The sequence below is a fragment of the Brachyhypopomus gauderio genome, chromosome 19 (assembly GCF_052324685.1).
Source record: "Brachyhypopomus gauderio isolate BG-103 chromosome 19, BGAUD_0.2, whole genome shotgun sequence".
Classification (NCBI taxonomy): domain Eukaryota; kingdom Metazoa; phylum Chordata; class Actinopteri; order Gymnotiformes; family Hypopomidae; genus Brachyhypopomus; species Brachyhypopomus gauderio.
Genome location: NC_135229.1, coordinates 1,851,580 through 1,875,855, shown reverse-complemented (window position 1 = coordinate 1,875,855; position 24,276 = coordinate 1,851,580). Strand labels below are relative to the sequence as shown.

General features: G+C 41.7%; 1 protein-coding gene across 1 annotated transcript in view; it reads left to right on the top strand.

The window, feature by feature from the left end:
- Positions 1-22,933, top strand: part of ephb1 (EPH receptor B1) — a 110,603-nt gene extending 87,670 nt beyond the window's left edge. The window contains exons 12-13 of the mRNA XM_076981300.1: positions 527-682; positions 19,736-22,933. Coding sequence (XP_076837415.1) covers positions 527-682; positions 19,736-19,844 — 265 coding nt within the window. The 3' untranslated portion in view covers positions 19,845-22,933. The remainder of the gene's footprint in view (positions 1-526; positions 683-19,735) is intronic.
- The last annotated feature ends 1,343 nt before the right edge of the window (positions 22,934-24,276 follow it).

Genomic DNA, 24,276 nt, shown 5'->3' with positions numbered 1-24,276 from the left:
TAATAAAGAGACTAAATCTCAATTAAAAAGCAATATGCATCTGAATTTTTCATCTGCTTGCTAATACCAGCGAGGGCTCTGAATATAACGTGTTTAAAAAGCACTTTAATACTGAAAAGCAATAAAAGACATCTCAGAAACTGTCAAAGAGGACACATGGTTGGACGCTCAAATTGCAGGTCTGTCAGTCACAGAAATAGAAAACTTTGTGTGAGGAGTGACAGTGTACGGTCCCGCCGTGGCTCTCCTGGATGTGGGAGGCGTTTGGCGAGCTGATGTGTGCTGGCGAGAGCAGAAACATGCCCCCTGCAGGCCAGCGGGGCACACGCACGCCTGGCCGTCACACAAGCCAATTAAAAACAGCTCCATCTGACACCAGCAATACTGCAGTGGCCATGTCACAACGCCGGTGTCTGGTGTTTGAATGGCACTTGTAAACAGATGCCTTCTCCGAGTCTGCCTGTCTCTCCCTCACTCTCTTTTCATGGTTCTCTTTTTCACCGGTCTGTTTTTCCTTCTCTCTCAGTCCATCTCAGCCGTTGTTGGACAGGTCCGTCCCGGATTTCAGTACCTTTAGCTCGGTGGAGGACTGGCTGTCAGCCATTAAGATGTCCCAGTACAGAGACAACTTCCTCAACTCTGGTTTCACGTCTCTCCAACTGGTGGCCCAGATGACCTCTGAGTAGGTTTATAACTCCTCATTTACATGACATAACACTGACATAGGCAACAAACTACTGCTAATTTATCTATATACCTTACCTACATATGCTACCCATAGTATACCAACATATCCTTTCCGTGTGTGTATACCCCACCACCGTACTCTGTGTGTGTGTGTATACCCCACCACCGTACTCTGTGTGTGTGTGTGTATACCCCACCACCGTACTCTGTGTGTGTGTGTGTGTATACCCCACCACCGTACTCTGTGTGTGTGTGTGTGTGTGTATACCCCACCACCGTACTCTGTGTGTGTGTGTATACCGCACCACCGTACTCTGTGTGTGTGTGTGTGTATACCCCACCACCGTACTTTGTGTGTATACTTTACCACCGTACTCTGTGTGTGTGTATACCCCACCACCGTACTTTGTGTATACTTTACCACCATACTTTGTGTGTATACCCCACCACCATACTCTGTGTGAGTATACTCCACCTCCATTGTGTGTATACTCCACCACCGTAGCCAGTCATTTAGCATGACGGCTGTGCTCCAGGCTTCGTTGGGTTTCTGGCAGCGTGTGGCTCAGACGCTGGGTGATGAGCAGACTGTTCCTGTTAGGTGTGAATCAAGAAGACCTGGACTTAATGACTTACAGGAGTTCAGTCTCACACATACACTGCCCACCAGACACCCTGCTAGGGTCCACTCAGGCAGGAGGGGCAGTCTGAAGTGTCTCACTCTCTCTCCATCTCTCTCCCTTCTTCCCCCCCTCTCTCTCTCTCTCCCCTTATCTGTCTGATATAACATCATACACAAAGAACAAAGCCTGATTTTCTCTTGTCAGTTATAATCATTTGTTTAGCATGTCTCTCCACGTTGTTTTGTAACTGAAAGCCCGACTGTGATGTGATTATATTCACCGTCTGAATAAGGCAGAGCTGTTTGCACATGAATAGATCATCTCCAGGTGGGCATTTAGAGTGCCGGTGAGTGGGGCCAGCTTACGCGTCCTGTTACAGTCTCATGAGCATGGGCGGCTGGATAGAAGCCTGCTCAGAATAGTCTCCTGGGAGGGCAGACAAGCATTATTAAACCACATCCTCGCACAAAGACACTACTCTAGCAGTCGAAGAGGACTGTGTTGGTCTCGGGTCGATTTCTAACTTCTGGATTGATAAAGAATAACACATTAGATCTAATAGGTCTAATTAGGGTTCACACACGTAGTGTGGGAAACCTATTGTTATTGTTAGGATTTTTCTTCTTTCTTTCTTTCTTATTATTATTATTATTTTTCTCCGCATAAAACGCATACTGCAGCCTAGACCGTAAGGCCCAGGGAGACCAAACTTGGCAGACTGGTGTAGTCTGTTTGCGGGACCGTGCTTAAGTACAGACACCCAAATTGGCCTGATGGTGGCGCTATAGCGCAGCATTTTGCGTTTGGGTTCATATCTCCCACCCCGTAGGTCCTAGAAACAAAATTCCACTTCAGGTGCATTCCTTGGCTCCAGACAAACAAAAAAGCCTCAAGAACCATTAAGCTCCGCCTACTTAGATTTTTTGCTAATTTGCATAATATGCAAAACCTACTTTTTCCTACTACTCCTTGGTTTTTCATCGGATCACCACAACCTTGGTGTCAAAATATTCAGGAGAATCTCATTATCAAAGTTGCTTAAAAACATTTTGAGATTTGCATACAGTCTGGTTGTCACATGTCAATCAATAGATCCAAGGCGTGGCCAAATTTACTTAAACAGCCATATCTCAGCAACGCTTTGACGGATCTTCATAAAATTTTAACAGTTGTTAGGGCACATGACTCCGAGGTCATAGGTCAAAGCTGGCCTCGATTGTCCAATAGGGGGCGCTATAACATGGGAAAAACTGTATCTCAGAAACCATTAGTCACATCAAGCCAAAACTTTACAGGCATCATCAGGGGCCCAAGTGATATCAAGACACACAATGATGACATCATCACTCAAAAAACATGGCCGCCATGAGCCAATTAATTTTTATTTGAAATAATTGGCCATTTGACAGACTTACCATTGGCCAAACAACATGAAACCTCACCACTGTGCATATCTCAGGACTATGTGTCATGCTGTGCAGTTTTAAAACATATGGCCACTAGGTGGCGCTATTTGTGAAAATCATGCATAACTCCTCCAAATTTTCACTTAGGAACATGCAGCTTGTTTCATTTTATTCCTTGCAGTAGACCTGACAACTTTGCAATTACAAGTCCTATTAAAAAATGCATACTTTTGTCACATTCATCTATTGTTTGAAAATAGCTATTTACAAACTAGTCATAGGAATTTGATCCAATTATGGAAAAATTGCTATGAGCATAATCAGTAGACTCTGTAGGTAAAAACTGAGTAAAAAAATGTTGGATTTTTATTTTTCTGATTGGTCCATTTTCCCATTATATCATTGTGGCCATGCCATATATGACCTATATTGCTATAACTCATAAACCATGTATGCAATCAATTCCCAATTTGAAAGGCTTTTATATCCTGAAGTCCTTGTGAGGTACGCCAAGTTTGGTCCAAATTGGCCTGTCGGGGGCGCTACAGTACCCAAAAACCTAAGAAAACATAAAAACTCATGCTGCAATCTTGTTATGCAGAATACAGACAAGTAATTGGTCTTGTATTGTCCAGATCAATAAGTTCTATAACATTGCAATTGCATCTTATAACAAAAAGTGCACTGCCTGACCAGAAATGAACCTTTTAATTCACCAAAATGTCATATTGCATTACTGAGATTAATGAGATATCAGTATGGTAGTACTTGGGCTCCATCTAGTGGCCAAACATCGGAACGGACTGAAAACTATTTCTCACATGAAATACCACACAAACACACACACAAAGCTGATCTCAGCATGTGATTTAGTTCTGTGATTTGATTCATTTTGCCAATACACATTATTTTGATCCTTTTGGGCCTTTAGTGCCCCAATTGAACATTTTTTTGCACATTGATTTATTTTTATTATTATTATTTTTCTCCGCATAAAACGCATACTGCAGCCTAGACCGTAAGGCCCAGAGACACCAAACTTGGCAGAATGGTGTAGTCTCTTTGCGAGACCGTGCTAAAGTACAGAGACCCACATTGGCCTGATGGTGGCGCTATAGCGCACCATTTTGCGTTTTGGTCCATATCTCCCAAACCGTAGGGCCTAGAAACAAAATTCCACTTCTGATGGATTCCTTGGTTCAAGCCAAACAAAAAAGCCTCAAGAACCATTAAGCTCCGCCTACTTAGATTTTTTGCTAATTTGCATAATATGCAAAACCTACTTTTTTATACTAGTCCCTGGTTTTTGATCCGATCACCACAAGCTTGGTATCAAAATGTTCAGAAGAATCTCATTATCAATATTCCTGGAAAAAATTGTGACATTTGCATAAAGTGTCGTTGTGACATGTCAATCAATAGCTCTGGGGCGTGGCCAAATTTACTTAAACAGCTATATCTCAGCAACGCTTTGACGGATCTTCATAAAATTTTAACAGTTGTTAGGGCACATGACTCCGAGGTCATAGGTCAAAGCTGGCCACGATTGTCCAATAGGGGGCGCTATAACATGGGAAAAACTGTTTCTCAGAAACCATTAGTCACATCAAGCCAAAACTTTACAGGCATCATCAGGGGCCCAAGTGATATCAAGACACACAATGATGACATCATCACTCAAAAAACATGGCCGCCATGAGCCAATTAATTTTTATTTGAATTAATTGGCCATTTGACAGACTTACCATTGGCCAATCAACATGAAACCTCACCACTGTGCATATCTCAGGACTATGTGTCATGCTGTGCAGTTTTAAAACATTTGGCCACTAGGTGGCGCTATTTGTGAAAATCATGCATAACTCCTCCAAATTTTCACTTAGGAACATGCAACTTGTTTCTTTTTATTCCTTGCAGTAGACCTGACAATTTTGCAATTACAAGTCCTATTAAAAAATGCATACTTTTGTCACATTCATCAATTGTTTGAAAATAGCTCTTTAAGAACTAGTCCTAGGAATTTGATCCAATGATGGCAAAAATGGCATAGGCATAATCTGTAGACACTGTAGTTAACTACATATGGAAAAAATGTTGCATTTTTATTTGTCTGATTGGTCAATTTTTCCATTATATCCTTCTGGCCATGCCATAAATGACCTTTATTGCTATAACTCATAAACCATGTAAGTGATCAACTCCCAATTTGAAAGGCTTTTATACACTGAGGTCCCTGTGAGGTATGCCAAGTTTGGTTCAAATTGGCCTGTCGGAGGCGCTACAGTACCCAAAAACCTGAGAAATCATAAAAACTCACGCAGCAATCTTGTTATGCAGAATACAGACAAGTAATGGGGCTTGTATGATTCAGATCAATGAGGTCTATAACATTGCAATTACATCTCATAACAAAAAGTGCACTGCCTGACCAGAAATGAACCTTTTAATTCACCAAAATGTCATTGCATTACTGATATTAATGAGATATCAGTATGATGGTACTTGGGCTCCATCTAGTGGCCAAACACCGAAACTGACTGAAAACTATTGCTCACATGAAACACCACACAAACACACACAAAGCTGATCTCAGCATGTGATTTAGTTCTGTGATCTGAATAATTTTGCCAATACACATTATTTTGATCCTTTTCGGCCTTTAGTGTCTCAACTGAACCTTTTTTTGCACATTGATTTATTTGTGCATTTTCTTCTTATTATTATTATTTTTCAGGCTGTAAAACGCATACTGCAGCCTAGACCGTAAGGCCCAGAAACACCAAACTTGTCAGACAGGTGCACCAGAGGTGCAATGAGGGAAACCCAGACAATGACCCACATTGGCCTGATGGTGGCGCTATAGCGCAGCATTTTGCGTTTTGGTCCATATCTCCTACACCGTAGGTCATAGAAACGAAATTCCACTTCTGATGGATTCCTTGGCTCAAACCAAACAAAAAAGCCTCTAGGACCCTTTAGCTCCGCCCACTTAGATTTCGAGTTAATTTGCATAATGTGCAAAATCACACACATCTTTGAGCGCGAACTAGTCCCTGGATTTTTCACATACATGCACATATGTGGTATCAAAACGTTCAGAAGAGTCTGAACTTTAAAATGTATCCAACAAAAATGCTAATTTCTTCTCTACCTAGTCAGTATAAGCCAATCAAATGAGGGGGCGTAAATTCAATAGTAAATTTTGCACATATGGAGCTCTAACTTAAGAAAACTTGCATGTAATGAGATGGCACTTCACAGACAGCTTCCCTGTGAGGGTCTGGGGCAGCTCGCAGAGGTTGCCATACCTCACCTGCTAGGGGGCGCTATAACATGCAAAAATTTGCCCCATGCACTCAGATTGGCCGATCCACATGAAACTTGGCAGACATCATCTATGGGCCTCTGGGAACCAGGTCCTAAAGCAGACATGCCATACTTCCAAAATGGCTGACGTAATCGGCCAATCAGTGATCGGCACGCGTTTGACAGGCTTACCATTGGTCGATCTGCACAAAACCTCTTGGGTGTGGACAAGGGCACGCCCCCTATGACATAATCCAGCCGGGTGTCGATTGGCCACTGGGGGGCGCTATTGCAAAAAAAGCAAGTGTATCCCCTACATAATTCCACTTGGGAACATGCAATTGGACTCTTTTGATTCCTTGCAGTAGTGCGAACAACTTTCCCATTACATGTCCTATTAAAAAATGCACAGTTTATTTACAGTTAATAATAGTTTGAAATCATCACTTTTCATACTGCTCCTAGGATTTTCATACTATCATGTCAAGCAAAGTCTTATAATACTCTACAGAGTGTGAAATCAAAAAACAATCCAAAGATTTTGGATTTGAGGACACTTATACCTGCTAAATATTTTTTTAATGGACAGCATCGATACATATAATATTCATATTCTTAAAGCTCTTTCATATTTTATCCAATTCTGACCAAAATGCACAAGCCCATTCAGAATCCCATCCTGAACAAATTTGTCAAGTTTCATCTAAATCGGTTATCGTATGGCTCTACAGTGCAGTATTATTTACAATGCATAAAAATGCATGTAAAGTCCCTCTGTCACCTTCTCCTTCTCACACGCACGCAAGCTGAAACTCACACACACACACTCAGTCTCTCTCACACTCTCACCCACATTCCCCCTCCCATCTCTGTGCCCTAAGCAAACATTGCTCTGGCTACCTAGATCTCTCTGTGTCTATTAACCAGGCACACACACATACAGGCGCAAGCAGGCCTTCCTATAGCATTCACAATGACACTTCCCTAGCCATACCCACCCATATCTCAGTGACTAACACATGCTCATACAAACTGATATTTGGCTTCTTTTTTGTCTCTCTCTCACACAAACACACAGACACACACACCTTTATACCTATATGTATGTATAGTTTCTATGTATACTTATGTATGTATGTATTAGTATATGTTGTCATAGTTTGAGTACATACACTACCACACACACACACACACACACACACACACACACTTCTACCTAAATGTATGTATAGTTTGTATGCATATCTGTCCAGTCATAACAGTCATGTCAGTCCAGTCATGTCAGTTATTTCAGTCCAGTCATATCAGTCATGTCAGTCCAGTCATGTCAGACGTAAGTCATGTCAGTCATATCAGTCATGTCATTACAGTCATGCCAGTCATGTCACTCATTCCAGTTATGTCAGTCATATCAGTCATATTACTTTTGTTCATCATGCCAGTGATGTCATTTCAGTCATGCCAGTCATATCAGTTATGTCATTCATGCCAGTCATGCCAGTCATGTCAGTCATGTAATGCCAGGCTTTGCAGACTACATTCATACTTTGAATACACGGGCAGTCATGTTAGGCGTGCAAGGTGTGCAAGGAGTGAATTAACAAAGCATAGTCTCTGGCACCCTCAATCTCTCTCTGTCTGTAATATACAGGCCCAATCATGTATAGACACATGCAGGCCTTCCTATATTGTTCACATAGATGCAGCCCTAGCCAGATGTGCTATTTCTGTGTCTCCCTTTCTGACACACGCAGATGTCATCACACACTATCTGTAGAGCACACACTGGCCAAACCCAAACAGCTTCTTTTCACTTTTAGGTCTAAAAGGACCTTTTGGGCTTCCTTTTGCCTATTGAGGCCAAAATATGCCTATTTGTGTGTGAACCCGCCAATCGCCGCTTGCGGCTATTTAGGGTTCACACACATAGTGTGGGAAACCTATTGTTATTGCTCGGATTTTTCTTTCTTATTATTATTATTATTATTTTTCTCCGCATAAAACGCATACTGCAGCCTAGACCGTAAGGCCCAGGGAGACCAAACTTGGCAGACTGGTGTAGTCTGTTTGCGGGACCGTGCTAAAGTACAGAGACCCACATTGGCCTGATGGTGGCGCTATAGCGCAGCATTTTGCGTTTTGGTCCATATCTCCCACCCCGTAGGTCCTAGAAACAAAATTCCACTTCAGGTGCATTCCTTGGCTCCAGACAAACAAAAAAGCCTCAAGAACCATTAAGCTCCGCCTACTTAGATTTTTTGCTAATTTGCATAATATGCAAAACCTACTTTTTTATACTAGTCCCTGGTTTTTCATCGGATTTGTTCAATCTTGGTGTCAAAATATTCAGAAGAATCTCATTATCAATAAATTTGAACAAAATTGTTACATTTGCATACAGTGTCGTTGTGACATGTCAATCAATAGCTCTGAGGCGTGGCCAAATTGACTTCAGCAGCTATATCTCAGCAATGCTTTGACCTATCTTTATGAAAATTTATCAGTTGTTAGGGCACATGACTCAGAGGTCACACGTCAAAGCTGGCCACGATTGTCCAATAGGGGGCGCTATAACATGGGGAAATTTGTTTCTCAGAAACCATTAGTCACATCAAGCCCAAACTTTACAGGCATCATCAGGGGCCCAAGTGGTATCAAGGCACACAATGATGACCTCATCACTCAAAAAACATGGCCGCCATGAGCCAATTAATTTTTATTTGAATTAATTGGCCATTTGACAGACTTACCATTGGCCAATCAACATGAAACCTCATCACTGTACATATCCCAGGACTATGTGTCATACTGTGCAGTGTTGAAACATCTGGCCACTAGGTGGCGCTATTTGTGAAAATCATACATAACTCCTCCAAATTATCACTTAGGAACATGCAACTTGTTTCATTTTATACCTTTCAGTAGACCTGACAACTTTGCAATTACAAGTCCTATTAAAAAATGCATACTTTTGTCACATTCATCAATTGTTTGAAAATAGCTCTTTAAGAACTAGTCCTAGGAATTTGATCCAATGATGGCAAAAATGGCATAGGCATAATCTGTAGACACTGTAGTTAACTAAATAAGGAAAAAATGTTGCATTTTTATTTGTCTGATTGGTCAATTTTTCCATTATATCCTTCTGGCCATGCCATAAATTACCTTTATTGCTATAACTCATAAACCATGTAAGTGATCAACTCCCAATTTGAAAGGCTTTTATAGACTGAGGTCCTTGTGAGGTAGGCCAAGTTTGGTTCAAATTGGCCTGTCGGAGGCGCTACAGTACCCAAAAACCTGAGAAATCATAAAAACTCACGCAGCAATCTTGTTATGCAGAATACAGACAAGTAATGGGGCTTGTATGATTCAGATCAATGAGGTCTATAACATTGCAATTACATCTCATAACAAAAAGTGCACTGCCTGACCAGAAATGAACCTTTTAATTCACCAAAATGTCATTGCATTACTGAGAATAATGAGATATCAGTATGATAGTACTTGGGCTCCATCTAGTGGCCAAACACCGAAACTGACTGAAAACAATTGCTCACATGAAACACCACACAAACGCACACAAAGCTGATCTCAGCATTGTGATTTAGTTCTGTGATCTGAATCATTTTGCCAATACATATTATTTTGATCCTTTTGGGCCTTTAGTGCCTCAGTTGAATTGAATGTTTTGTCACATTGATTTACTTATGCATTTTTTCCACTCAAACAGCTTCTATTCACTTTTGGGTCTAAAGGACCTATTGGGGTTCTTTTTGCCTATTGAGGCCAAGAGGCCAATTTGTTGGTCTAAAAGACCCTTTGGGCTTTTTTGCCTTTTTTTAGGGTTCACACACACATAGTGTGGGAACCCTATTGTAATTGTTAGCGTTTTTAGGGTTCACACACGTAGTGTGGGAAACCTATTGTAATTGCTGAGATTTTTAGGGGTCCAAGCACCAGCGGTGCTGGAACCCTATTGTAATTGTTCTGATTATTATTATTATTAGGGTTCACACACATAGTGTGGGAAACCTATTGTTATTGCTCGGATTTTTCTTTCTTATTATTATTATTATTATTATTTTTCTCCGCATAAAACGCATACTGCAGCCTAGACCGTAAGGCCCAGGGAGACCAAACTTGGCAGACTGGTGTAGTCTGTTTGCGGGACCGTGCTAAAGTACAGAGACCCACATTGGCCTGATGGTGGCGCTATAGCGCAGCATTTTGCGTTTTGGTCCATATCTCCCACCCCGTAGGTCCTAGAAACAAAATTCCACTTCAGGTGCATTCCTTGGCTCCAGACAAACAAAAAAGCCTCAAGAACCATTAAGCTCCGCCTACTTAGATTTTTTGCTAATTTGCATAATATGCAAAACCTACTTTTTTATACTAGTCCCTGGTTTTTCATCGGATTTGTTCAATCTTGGTGTCAAAATATTCAGAAGAATCTCATTATCAATAAATTTGAACAAAATTGTTACATTTGCATACAGTGTCGTTGTGACATGTCAATCAATAGCTCTGAGGCGTGGCCAAATTGACTTCAGCAGCTATATCTCAGCAATGCTTTGACCTATCTTTATGAAAATTTATCAGTTGTTAGGGCACATGACTCAGAGGTCACACGTCAAAGCTGGCCACGATTGTCCAATAGGGGGCGCTATAACATGGGGAAATTTGTTTCTCAGAAACCATTAGTCACATCAAGCCCAAACTTTACAGGCATCATCAGGGGCCCAAGTGGTATCAAGACACACAATGATGACATCATCACTCAAAAAACATGGCCGCCATGAGCCAATTAATTTTTATTTGAATTAATTGGCCATTTGACAGACTTACCATTGGCCAATCAACATGAAACCTCATCACTGTGCATATCCCAGGACTATGTGTCATACTGTGCAGTGTTGAAACATTTGGCCACTAGGTGGCGCTATTTGTGAAAATCATGCATAACTCCTCCAAATTTTCACTTAGGAACATGCAACTTGTTTCTTTTTATACCTTGCAGTAGACCTGACAACTTTGCAATTACAAGTCCTATTAAAAAATGCATACTTTTGTCACATTCATCAATTGTTTGAAAATAGCTCTTTAAGAACTAGTCCTAGGAATTTGATCCAATGATGGCAAAAATGGCATAGGCATAATCTGTAGACACTGTAGTTATCTAAATATGAAAAAAATGTTGCATTTTTATTTGTCTGATTGGTCAATTTTTCCATTATATCCTTCTGGCCATGCCATAAATGACCTTTATTGCTATAACTCATAAACCATGTAAGTGATCAACTCCCAATTTGAAAGGCTTTTATACACTGAGGTCCTTGTGAGGTAGGCCAAGTTTGGTTCAAATTGGCCTGTCGGAGGCGCTACAGTACCCAAAAACCTGAGAAATCATAAAAACTCACGCAGCAATCTTGTTATGCAGAATACAGACAAGTAATGGGGCTTGTATGATTCAGATCAATGAGGTCTATAACATTGCAATTACATCTCATAACAAAAAGTGCACTGCCTGACCAGAAATGAACCTTTTAATTCACCAAAATGTCATTGCATTACTGAGATTAATGAGATATCAGTATGATAGTACTTGGGCTCCATCTAGTGGCCAAACACCGAAACTGACTGAAAACAATTGCTCACATGTAACACCACACAAACGCACACAAAGCTGATCTCAGCATGTGATTTAGTTCTGTGATCTGAATCATTTTGCCAATACACATTATTTTGATCCTTTTGGGCCTTTAGTGCCTCAGTTGAATTGAATGTTTTGTCACATTGATTTACTTATGCATTTTTTCCACTCAAACAGCTTCTATTCACTTTTGGGTCTAAAGGACCTATTGGGCTTCTTTTTGACTATTGAGGCCAAGAGGCCAATTTGTTGGTCTAAAAGACCCTTTGGGCTTTTTTGCCTTTTTTTGTGTGAACCCGCCAATCGCCGCTTGCGGCTATATTTATTAGGGTTCACACACGTAGTGTGGGAAACCTATTGTAATTGCTCGAATTTTTCTTTTTTCTTCTTATTATTATTATTATTTTTCTCCGCATAAAACGCATACTGCAGCCTAGACCGTAAGGCCCAGAGACACCAAACTTGGCAGAATGGTGTAGTCTCTTTGCGAGACCGTGCTAAAGTACAGAGACCCACATTGGCCTGATGGTGGCGCTATAGCGCACCATTTTGCGTTTTGGTCCATATCTCCCAAACCGTAGGGCCTAGAAACAAAATTCCACTTCTGATGGATTCCTTGGTTCAAGCCAAACAAAAAAGCCTCAAGAACCATTAAGCTCCGCCTACTTAGATTTTTTGCTAATTTGCATAATATGCAAAACCTACTTTTTTATACTAGTCCCTGGTTTTTCATCCGATCACCACAAGTTTGGTATCAAAATGTTCAGAAGAATCTCATTATCAATATTCCTGGAAAAAATTGTGACATTTGCATACAGTGTCGTTGTGACATGTCAATCAATAGCTCTGGGGCGTGGCCAAATTTACTTAAACAGCTATATCTCAGCAACGCTTTGACGGATCTTCATAAAATTTTAACAGTTGTTAGGGCACATGACTCCGAGGTCATAGGTCAAAGCTGGCCACGATTGTCCAATAGGGGGCGCTATAACATGGGAAAAACTGTTTCTCAGAAACCATTAGTCACATCAAGCCAAAACTTTACAGGCATCATCAGGGGCCCAAGTGATATCAAGACACACAATGATGACATCATCACTCAAAAAACATGGCCGCCATGAGCCAATTAATTTTTATTTGAATTAATTGGCCATTTGACAGACTTACCATTGGCCAATCAACATGAAACCTCACCACTGTGCATATCTCAGGACTATGTGTCATGCTGTGCAGTTTTAAAACATTTGGCCACTAGGTGGCGCTATTTGTGAAAATCATGCATAACTCCTCCAAATTTTCACTTAGGAACATGCAACTTGTTTCTTTTTATTCCTTGCAGTAGACCTGACAACTTGGCAATTACAAGTCCTATTAAAAAATGCATACTTTTGTCACATTTATCAATTGTTTGAAAATAGCTCTTTAAGAACTAGTCCTAGGAATTTGATCCAATGATGGCAAAAATGGCATAGGCATAATCTGTAGACACTGTAGTTAACTACATATGGAAAAAATGTTGCATTTTTATTTGTCTGATTGGTCAATTTTTCCATTATATCCTTCTGGCCATGCCATAAATGACCTTTATTGCTATAACTCATAAACCATGTAAGTGATCAACTCCCAATTTGAAAGGCTTTTATACACTGAGGTCCCTGTGAGGTATGCCAAGTTTGGTTCAAATTGGCCTGTCGGAGGCGCTACAGTACCCAAAAACCTGAGAAATCATAAAAACTCACGCAGCAATCTTGTTATGCAGAATACAGACAAGTAATGGGGCTTGTATGATTCAGATCAATGAGGTCTATAACATTGCAATTACATCTCATAACAAAAAGTGCACTGCCTGACCAGAAATGAACCTTTTAATTCACCAAAATGTCATTGCATTACTGAGATTAATGAGATATCAGTATGATAGTACTTGGGCTCCATCTAGTGGCCAAACACCGGAACTGACTAAAAACTATTTCTCACATGAAACACCACACAAACACACACAAAGCTGATCTCAGCATGTGATTTAGTTCTGTGATCTGAATAATTTTGCCAATACATATTATTTTGATCCTTTTGGGCCTTTAGTGCCCCAATTGAACCTTTTTTTGCACATTGATTTATTTGTGCATTTTTTCCACTCAAACAGCTTCGTTTCACATTTTGGGGTCTAAAGGACCTTTTGGGCCTCTGCCTATTGAGGCCAAGAAGCCTATTCGTGTGTGAACCCGCCAATTGCCGCTTGCGGCTATATTTATTATTATTATTCTTTTTCTCCGCTAAAACGCGTCGTGCAGCCTAAACCGTAAGTCCTACAGACTTCTCCTTTGGCCAACTTGTAGTACTCCTCTCCGCTACTCAGGCGCAACACGCCAGCCCGATCCGACCATAGGTGGCGCTATAGCGCACAAAATCGCATGAAAAAGTTTACACAGGTGTTTCTCCTACACCGTATGTCCTAGAGATAAAATTCAAACTGCATCTGATCAGGCATGAGCTCATCTAAAAAAAGTTCCATTGAAGCTATATGCTCCGCCCCTTACATGTCGAGCTAATTTGCATAATATGCAAATACACACACATTTTTGAGCGCGTACTAGTCCCTGGATTTTTCACATACATGCACATATGTGGTATCCAGGCGCTCACAAGAGTCTGAACTTTAATTGTTATGGAGCCAAAGTGCACATTTCTGCACATGGGCGTGGCCACATGCCTCACAAGTCAAAGGTCGAAAAATCCTTCGCCAAAAATGCACATATTCTGCTGTATCTCAGGCATGCTTTGACAGATTCACACCAAATTTCACACACATGTACCTATTGGGTGTCTAGACCGGCACATACATTTTGGCAGACATGCACACCTAGGTGGCGCTATAACGGCCAAAAAACTCTCCTGCCCACACCGATTGGCCAAATAACTCCAAACTTGGTACGCATCATCTATATGCACCTATGACACAGGTCCTTGACCTGCACCATCATATGTCCAATATGGCCGCCGCTATCGACCAATCAGCTTTCAGTACACCTTTCACAAGCTTATCATATGCCAATCAACATGAAACTCACATATTATGTTCATCTACACACCCTCTAATACATATCAAAGTATGACGGGAATTGCACCACTAGGTGGCGCTATACTAGAAATTCCTGAATTACTCCTACATGCTTTCATGTAGAAGGACAATCATGATCTCATATGATTCTATGCAAAATCACTAACAACTTTGTAATTGCAAGTGCTTTGCAAAAAAGTACAGATTTTTGTGTATAATCCAATACATATAATTTACACTTTTCATACTAGTCCTAGGATTTTCACTCCATCACCTCAAATCACATATTATAATATCCAGCAGCATGTGAAATACAAAACTGGTGGAACAAATTCTAAGATTCTTGCAATTTAATATTTTTCATATGCATCACAATGGTACCGTCATGACATATGAACTGCATATTTCAAAAACTCCCCTATATAATGTCTGATTGTTATGAAAATGGACAGACACATTCAGAAGACCACTGAGGTGATATCTGCCAAGTTTGTGCCAAATCCATCCACAAATGGTTGTACTGTGAATATTTTCATTTTCTATGCTGAACATGCATGCAGATCAAAGGTCATTCTTTTCCTCAAAAGAGTTAGAGTTGAGCCTGTAATCCAGTCAGACCCATTAGCTCAATGGGTAGAGCAATGTGCTCCCAGCCACAATGCACGTGGACAACGGGGGTTCGAATCCCACGTTGGGCAGTATTCCACCATAAGTTTAAAAAGCTGCCATTTAGATTCTGTTTTTTGAGCAGGTACTTCATTCACGAACGTGCTTCATATACTTTCATGTACATTTCATAAAGCTTTACATAATGTTGTGCCAGTGGGTGCAAAATCTTGCCAAACCTCAGCTTGGACCCCGTAATTGCCGCTTGCGGCTATATTTCTTATTATTATTATTTTTCCCCCTGTAAAACGCATACTGCAGCCTAGACCGTAAGGCCCAGAAAGACCAAACTTGCCAGCAAGGTGCAGCAGGTGTGCAATGAGAGAAATAGAGACAGGGACCCACATTGGCCTGATGGTGGCGCTATAGCGCACCATTTTGCGTTTTGGTCCATATCTCCCAAACCGTAGGGCCTAGAAACAAAATTCCACTTCTGATGGATTCCTTGGGTCAAGGCAAATAAAAAATAAATTTGAACCATTAAGCTCCGCCTACTTAGATTTTTTGCTAATTTGCATAATATGCAAAACCTACTTTTTTATACTAGTCCCTGGTTTTTTATCGGATCACCACAACCTTGGTGTCAAAATATTCAGGAGAATCTCATTATCAAAGTTGCTTAAAAACATTTTGAGATTTGCATATAGTCTGGCTGTCACATGTCAATCAATAGCTCCGAGGCGTGGCCAAATTTACTTAAACAGCCATATCTCAGCAACGCTTTGACCGATCTTCATAAAATTTTAACAGTTGTTAGGGCACATGACTCCGAGGTCACAGGTCAAAGCTGGCCACGATTGTCCAATAGGGGGCGCTATAACATGGGAAAAACTGTTTCTCAGAAACCATTAGTCACATCAAGCCAAAACTTTACAGGCATCATCAGGGGCCCAAGTGATATCAAGACACACAATGATGACATCATCACTCAAAAAACATGGCCGCCATGAGCCAATAATTTTTTTTTTGAATTAATTGGCCATTTGACAGACTTACCATTGGCCAAACAACATGAAACCTCACCAGTGTGCATATCTCAGGACTATGTGTCTTGCTGTGCAGTTTTGAAACATTTGGCCACTAGGTGGCGCTATTTGTGAAAATCATGCATAACTCCTCCAAATTTTCACTTAGGAACATGCAACTTGTTTCATTTTATTCCTTGCAGTAGACCTGACAACTTTGCAATTACAAGTCTTATTAAAAAATGCATAGTTTTGTCACATTCATCTATTGTTTGAAAATAGCTATTTACAAACTCGTCATAGGAATTTGATCCAATTATGGAAAAATTGCTATGAGCATAATCAGTAGACTCTGTAGGTAAAAACTGAGTAAAAAAATGTTGGATTTTTATTTATCTGATTGGTCCATTTACCCATTATATCATTGTGGCCATGCCATTTATGACCTATATTGCTATAACTCATAAACCATGTATGCAATCAACTCCCAATTTGAATGGCTTTTATATCCTGAAGTCCTTGTGAGGTATGCCAAGTTTGGTTCAAATTGGCCTGTCGGGGGCGCTACAGTACCCAAAAACCTAAGAAAACATAAAAACTCATGCTGCAATCTTGTTATGCAGAATACAGACAATTAATTGGTCTTGTATGATCCAGATCAATAAGTTCTATAACATTGCAATTACATCTTATAACAAAAAGTGCACTGCCTGACCGGAAATGAACCTTTTAATTCACCAAAATGTCATTGCATTACTGAGATTAATGAGATATCAGTATGGTAGTACTCCATCTAGTGGCCAAACACCGAAACTGACTGAAAACTATTGCTCACATGAAATACCACACAAACACACACAAAGCTGATCTCAGCATGTGATTTAGTTCTGTGATCTGACTCAATTTCCCAATACACATTATTTTGATCCTTTTGGGCCTTTAGTGCCCCAATTGAACCTTTTTTTGCACATTAATTTATTTGTGCATTTTTTTCCACTCAAACAGCTTCTTTTCACATTTAGGGTCTAAAGGACCTTTTGGGCCTCTGCCTATTGAGGCCAAGAGGCCTATTCGTGTGTGAACCCGCCAATTGCCGCTTGCGGCTATATTTATTATTATTATTTTTCCCCCTGTAAAACGCATACTGCAGCCTAGACCGTAAGGCCCAGAAAGACCAAACTTGCCAGCAAGGTGCAGCAGGTGTGCAATGAGAGAAATAGAGACAGGGACCCACATTGGCCTGATGGTGGCGCTATAGCGCACCATTTTGCGTTTTGGTCCATATCTCCCAAACCGTAGGGCCTAGAAACAAAATTCCACTTCTGATGGATTCCTTGGCTCAAGCCAAACAAAAAAGCCTCAAGAACCATTAAGCTCCGCCTACTTAGATTTTTTGCTAATTTGCATAATATGCAAAACCTACTTTTTTGTACTAGTCCCTGGTTTTTCATCCGATCACCACAACCTTGGTGTCAAAATATTCAGGAGAATCTCATTATCAAAGTTGCTTAAAAATATTTTGAGATTTGCATACAGTCTGGTTGTCACATGTCAATCAATAGCTCCGAGGCGTGGCCAAATTTACTTAAACAGCCATATCTCAGCAACGCTTTGACGGATCTTCATAAAATTTTAACAGTTGTTAGGGCACATGACTCCGAGGTCATAGGTCAAAGCTGGCCTCGATTGTCCAATAGGGGGCGCTATAACATGGGAAAAACTGTATCTCAGAAACCATTAGTCACATCAAGCCAAAACTTTACAGGCATCATCAGGGGCCCAAGTGATATCAAGACACACAATGATGACATCATCACTCAAAAAACATGGCCGCCATGAGCCAATTAATTTTTATTTGAAATAATTGGCCATTTGACAGACTTACCATTGGCCAAACAACATGAAACCTCACCACTGTGCATATCTCAGGACTATCTGTCATGCTGTGCAGTTTTAAAACATATGGCCACTAGGTGGCGCTATTTGTGAAAATCATGCATAACTCCTCCAAATTTTCACTTACGAACATGCAGCTTGTTTCATTTTATTCCTTGCAGTAGACCTGACAACTTTGCAATTACAAGTCCTATTAAAAAATGCATACTTTTGTCACATTCATCTATTGTTTGAAAATAGCTATTTACAAACTAGTCATAGGAATTTGATCCAATTATGGAAAAATTGCTATGAGCATAATCAGTAGACTCTGTAGGTAAAAACTGAGTAAAAAAATGTTGGATTTTTATTTTTCTGATTGGTCCATTTTCCCATTATATCATTGTGGCCATGCCATATATGACCTATATTGCTATAACTCATAAACCATGTATGCAATCAATTCCCAATTTGAAAGGCTTTTATATCCTGAAGTCCTTGTGAGGTACGCCAAGTTTGGTTCAAATTGGCCTGTCGGGGGCGCTACAGTACCCAAAAACCTAAGAAAACATAAAAACTCATGCTGCAATCTTGTTATGCAGAATACAGACAAGTAATTGGTCTTGTATTGTCCAGATCAATAAGTTCTATAACATTGCAATTGCATCTTATAACAAAAAGTGCACTGCCTGACCAGAAATGAACCTTTTAATTCACCAAAATGTCATATTGCATTACTGAGATTAATGAGATATCAGTATGGTAGTACTTGGGCTCCATCTAGTGGCCAAACATCGGAACGGACTGAAAACTATTTCTCACATGAAATACCACACAAACACACACACAAAGCTGATCTCAGCATGTGATTTAGTTCTGTGATTTGAATCATTTTGCCAATACACATTATTTTGATCCTTTTGGGCCTTTAGTGCCCCAATTGAACATTTTTTTGCACATTGATTTATTTGTGCATTTTTTCCACTCAAACAGCTTCTTTTGGGTCTAAAGGACCTATTGGGTCTATTGCCTATTGAAGCCAAGTGGCCTATTCGTGTGTGAACCCGCCAATTGCCGCTTGCGGCTATATTTTATTAGCTGTGATTGTATTGAAATTAAAACACTAAGCAGCTGCTGTTTTTGCCAGGACTCCAGGACACGCCGGCCGTCTGCTTTACAAGCTTCTCTTTGCTGTGATTATAGTCTATCTGGATTAGTCATTTACTTATGTGCGTATGTGGGTTTATAATGTATTATTAAGGTGATACAAAATGATAAAACAAGGATTCACTGACAGTCGGGTTCTTTGTACAATAAACTAAATAAAAAAATCAATTATTTAAAATAGATCAAAACGCATCTATTTATATAAAATAAGACACAGGTATAATTACTTGTATCAGCAGTACTGTTACAGCTCTGCTGATACTAATAATATTAAGTGTTTCAGCAAATGTTTGTCCTCTAAGGCTGTCTCGTCTTCCTTGTTTCAGAGACCTGTTGCGGATAGGTGTGACCCTGCCTGGCCACCAGAACCAGATTCTGAGCAGTGTGCAGTCCATTCAGCTGGGTCAGTGCCAGTCAACCACTACCCTGGCATGACTGCAGGGGGCGCCGTCCGACGGGCCGGGCAGCCTGCCCCGCGGACACCAGCGGGCGGGGCCAACCTCGTCGGAGCGCGCCAGGATAGAGACCATCATCTTGATCTGAGTGTCGTGGGGAGTTAGGGGGCGGAGTCCCGCTCATAGGGAGATGCACACCAGATCTGTTCGTCTGTGGAGAGAGAGAGAACGATGCAGGGACGCCTGTCTCTCCGTCTGTCCGTATTTCAGTCTGTCTCTCACAAAATCAAGATGCTCAACGTGCCACTTTGAAAGACCAGGATGTGTACAGAGGCCCAAAGAAAAGCTCCCACTTCATTTCTCACTCCCCCCCCCACACCGGAACCGCCACGGTGACCCGTTTCTCTTTCCGACCATTTCTTGGAACAGAAACCCTGGCCCAGGACGTCTACCCAAGACAACTTACAATGAACTGGAAACCCCCCCCCCCCCCCCTCCGAGTCCTCGGTCTATATTTATTTTGTCTTTTTTATTAGCAGCGTCAAAGACAGCTACATGCAGCAGTGATCTGCTTCTGAGTATCTCTACCTGTACAGACGGTCCACGTCCCCTGGAGGAGAGGGAGGAGGGGGGGGGGGGGGGGTACTCTGCTCACTTCTGCGCCTGGATCTTTAAATAACCCTGACTGTATCTGCAGAGTAAACCTTCATATTGAAGGTGCCGTGGCGGATACTCGTGTACATTCTTCTCGCCTGCCTGCGTTCCCGGGAAACCGCGTGTGCATCGCGCAGACGTGAGCGGCCTGGTGACGCGCTCACGTAGGGACGTGGGACAGGACGCGACACACACAAACAAGGACAATCTCCAGAAGAGTCCAGCTCCAGGGCTGAACGCTGTACAGGGTCGGACAGGGTTTAGTGTAGGGGGCTCCATGCCAACATGGACTAAGTGTACAGCTTTGGTCTTATTCTCCTTCTGCTTGTGTAGCTTCTGTTCTTTCTTCTTCTTCCCTTCTTTTCTGTTCAGTGAGAGTGAGTGAGTGTACGCTTGTGCGTGTACGCTTGTGCGTGTACGCGTGTACCTTCACTACCTAACTTCTCTGGTATGTCCACATTTGTATTATTGCACAGTTGATATGCTGTACTGCTGTTCGTACAACAGGGTCTTCAAAAGTTGCTCAGCAGGTGTTTACACGGATCACGAGGAAACGGACAGATAACGCCGCACTGAGACATTAGTGTGGCTAGACTCACACACACACACAGGTACAGAGGTAATGCGTAGAGAAGGAAACCCTATTGTTCGGGGTGCCAGGTATTAATAGGTTGTGTTTTGTGTGTGTATGTGTGTGTGGCTAAACTGCATCTGGATGAATCTTTGATAACAGATGTCCATTGCCCTCTCAATGAACACATTCTTCCTAAGTGATAATTGAAACACACACACTGTCGCTTGCTTTGGGCTGCCTCTCTCTTTCATGGTTGCCATGGTGAAGGAGTGTTTGTCAAATGAAAGTAGCATTGCCTTCTGCATTCACTTGTTATAGTGTCAGAGAGAGAGAGAGTGTGTGATGTTCTGATGTGAGATGAATAAGGATGCAGCACTAGTCTGGAAGGTAATGAGTGAACGCTCACAGTGAGAGTATGTTTACTAAAAGAAATTAGAGTGAGCACAAAGGAGATAATGAGAGAGACGTAAGGACAGAACTCTCTCTCTCTCTTTCTCCATCTCTCTGTTTTTCTCTCGTTCTTCTCTGGACCACAGCTTTGTCCTTGAAGCATTTGGCTTGTGTACCAGACCAGAGAACAGATGCTCCTATCTCATATATATTTCAGGAATTACTCACCATCTATTTAGCGATTATTAATATGCCTCCTGACCCCGCCTCCTCTGGCCCCGCCTCTTGCTTTATGGACCCACTGTCAAACAGCCCCCTCTCTCTCTTTTGTGCGCACACACACAGAAACTTTCACATAGAAATGCCAGAGATGTGTGGAGCCCCACTGTGCTGGTGTGGGAAGCAAAAGGTTCAGAGGAGAGAGAGAGGGAATAAAATAAACTACATCAATAGAGCTGAAGGAAAGGGAGATGTGGATAGAGAGATGGATGGATGGAGAGCTACATGACTATATACTATATTTCCATTGATAGTGATGGTTTCAGGTACGATCAGGCATGGGTTGACTATACCTGCAGAGATCTGCTCCGCGTGTGGTCTGGAGGGGGCGTGTCACAGCTCGCTTTGATCTTTCTCTCTAGTTCACATGCCTGAAATGTTCAAAAGGAGAAGAAGAGAAAGACAAGAAGTCTAGGGCTGCTGACGGGGGTCTTCCTCTCCCTCTCAGAATGTCTGGAGGGGGGTCTTCCTCTCCAACAAGGTCTTCCTCTCTGAGAAGGTCTGCAGGAGGTTCTTCTGCACAGGGAAGATCAGGAAGGTTGCGGCAAGATGCTCTGATTTGAGTGTAATATTTTCACTCTGTAAATAAACACACACACACACACACACTCACTCACTCCCCCAAACACCTATGCAAACATACTCACAGACAAATACACACACACACAGACACATTAAAGTTTGGCAGGAATGAATCAGTGCCTCTCTTATCATGCCAAAAGGAAACTGAGTGGTATTATGTGTGTGTGTGTTCATATGCACGACTCACACACATACACACACAGTCCGAGCTCGGATAGATGTCGTATCAGTGTGTGTACATGTGCATGCCTGTGTGTGTGTGTGTGTGTGTGTGTGTGTGTGTATACATGTGTACTATGTCCAGAATACATATTTGTAGAATGGGATATGTGTGTGTGTGTGTGTGTGTGTGTATTGGGATTTGGAGAATTTATATTGCTTTTGTGGACACATTGCTGAAGGCTGAGTGAGAGAGAGAGAGAGAGAGGTGGGCATTAGAAGCATGGCATGGACTCTTGTTCACACTGTTCTGTATATATATGAACTTTAAAGCACCCCCCACCCCCCCTGCTTTGTGTCTGTATAGTTAAAGCTGTTTATTGTGATGAGTATGTCAGAGTTTGTAACTGTAACTTTCTGAGAAACATTGTACTGTAAATGCACTCAATAAAGACCTTGAAAGTCCAGAGCCCCACTCTGGTGAGTACTCACCGCATTATTTGTGTGTATTTGGCGAGCTGATAGGGTCACACACAGAGAAGCGTGGGTCTGAGTCTTAGAAGGTCCTTTCAAATCCCTGAGACAGCCTCCCAAAGTTGTGTGAGCATTAGTTGCAGAGCAGTGACCTGTGACCCTGAGAGAGAACACACACAAACTCACTCACTTGCATAACATAGTACTAATATTAGGGGTTTTCTTGGATTCAGTTACAATGCTTAACATCCTATCATGACCTCATCTAAACTTCCAGTGTTACCACACAAACGTCATTACCGCACAAGCATGCAGTGTTACCACGTATACACGTCATTACCAGACATAAATGTGCAGTGTTACCACGCATAACTGCTTAGGCTTATGATGCTACTGCTTCTGACCTTCCAGTGTTAAAAACATCCAGTGTTGCCACGCGTAACTGTGCTTAGGCTTATGATGCTATTGCTTCTGACCTTCCAGTGTTAAAAACGTGTAGGGTTGCCACGCGTAAAAAGATCATTACCACGTGTAAACATCATTACCACACGTAAACGTCCAGTGTTACCAAGCATAAACATCACCACGCGTAAACGTCCAGTGTTACCATGCGTAAACGTCCAGTGTTACCATGCGTAAACGTCCAGTGTTACCACGCGTAAACATCATTACCATGCGTAAACATCCAGTGTTGCCACGCGTAAACGTCCAGTGTTACCACACGTAAACGTCCAGTGTTACCACGCGTAAACGTCCAGTGTTACCACGCATAAACGTCATCACCACGCGTAAACGTCCAGTGTTACCATGCATAAACGTCATTACCACGCGTAAATGTCCAGTGTTACCGCGCGTAAACGTCATCACCACGTGTAAACGTCCAGTGTTACCATGCATAAACGTCATTACCACGCGTAAACGTCCAGTGTTACCACGCGTAAACGTCCAGTGTTACCATGCATAAACGTCATTACCACGCGTAAACGTCCAGTGTTACCACGCGTAAACGTCCAGTGTTACCACGCGTAAACGTCATTACCACGCGTAAACATCCAGTGTTGCCGCTCGTAAACATCATTGCCATGCGTAAACGTCCAGTGTTGCCACACATAACTGCTCAGCCTTATGATGCTACTGCTTCTAACCTTCCAGTGTTACCTGGTGGAGACTCCCCCCTCCCCACATACACCCCACACACATACACCGCCCCACATATTTAATTCTATTTTTATTCTATTATCCAGAGCCACTGCCGTTTCTATTCACCGTGGCAGGCCATTTTTCACAGCGCCATCACTAATGAGAGAGATCCACGCCAGCTCACGAAGACGCCATAATCGCACCTCTGCCACCGCGCTAA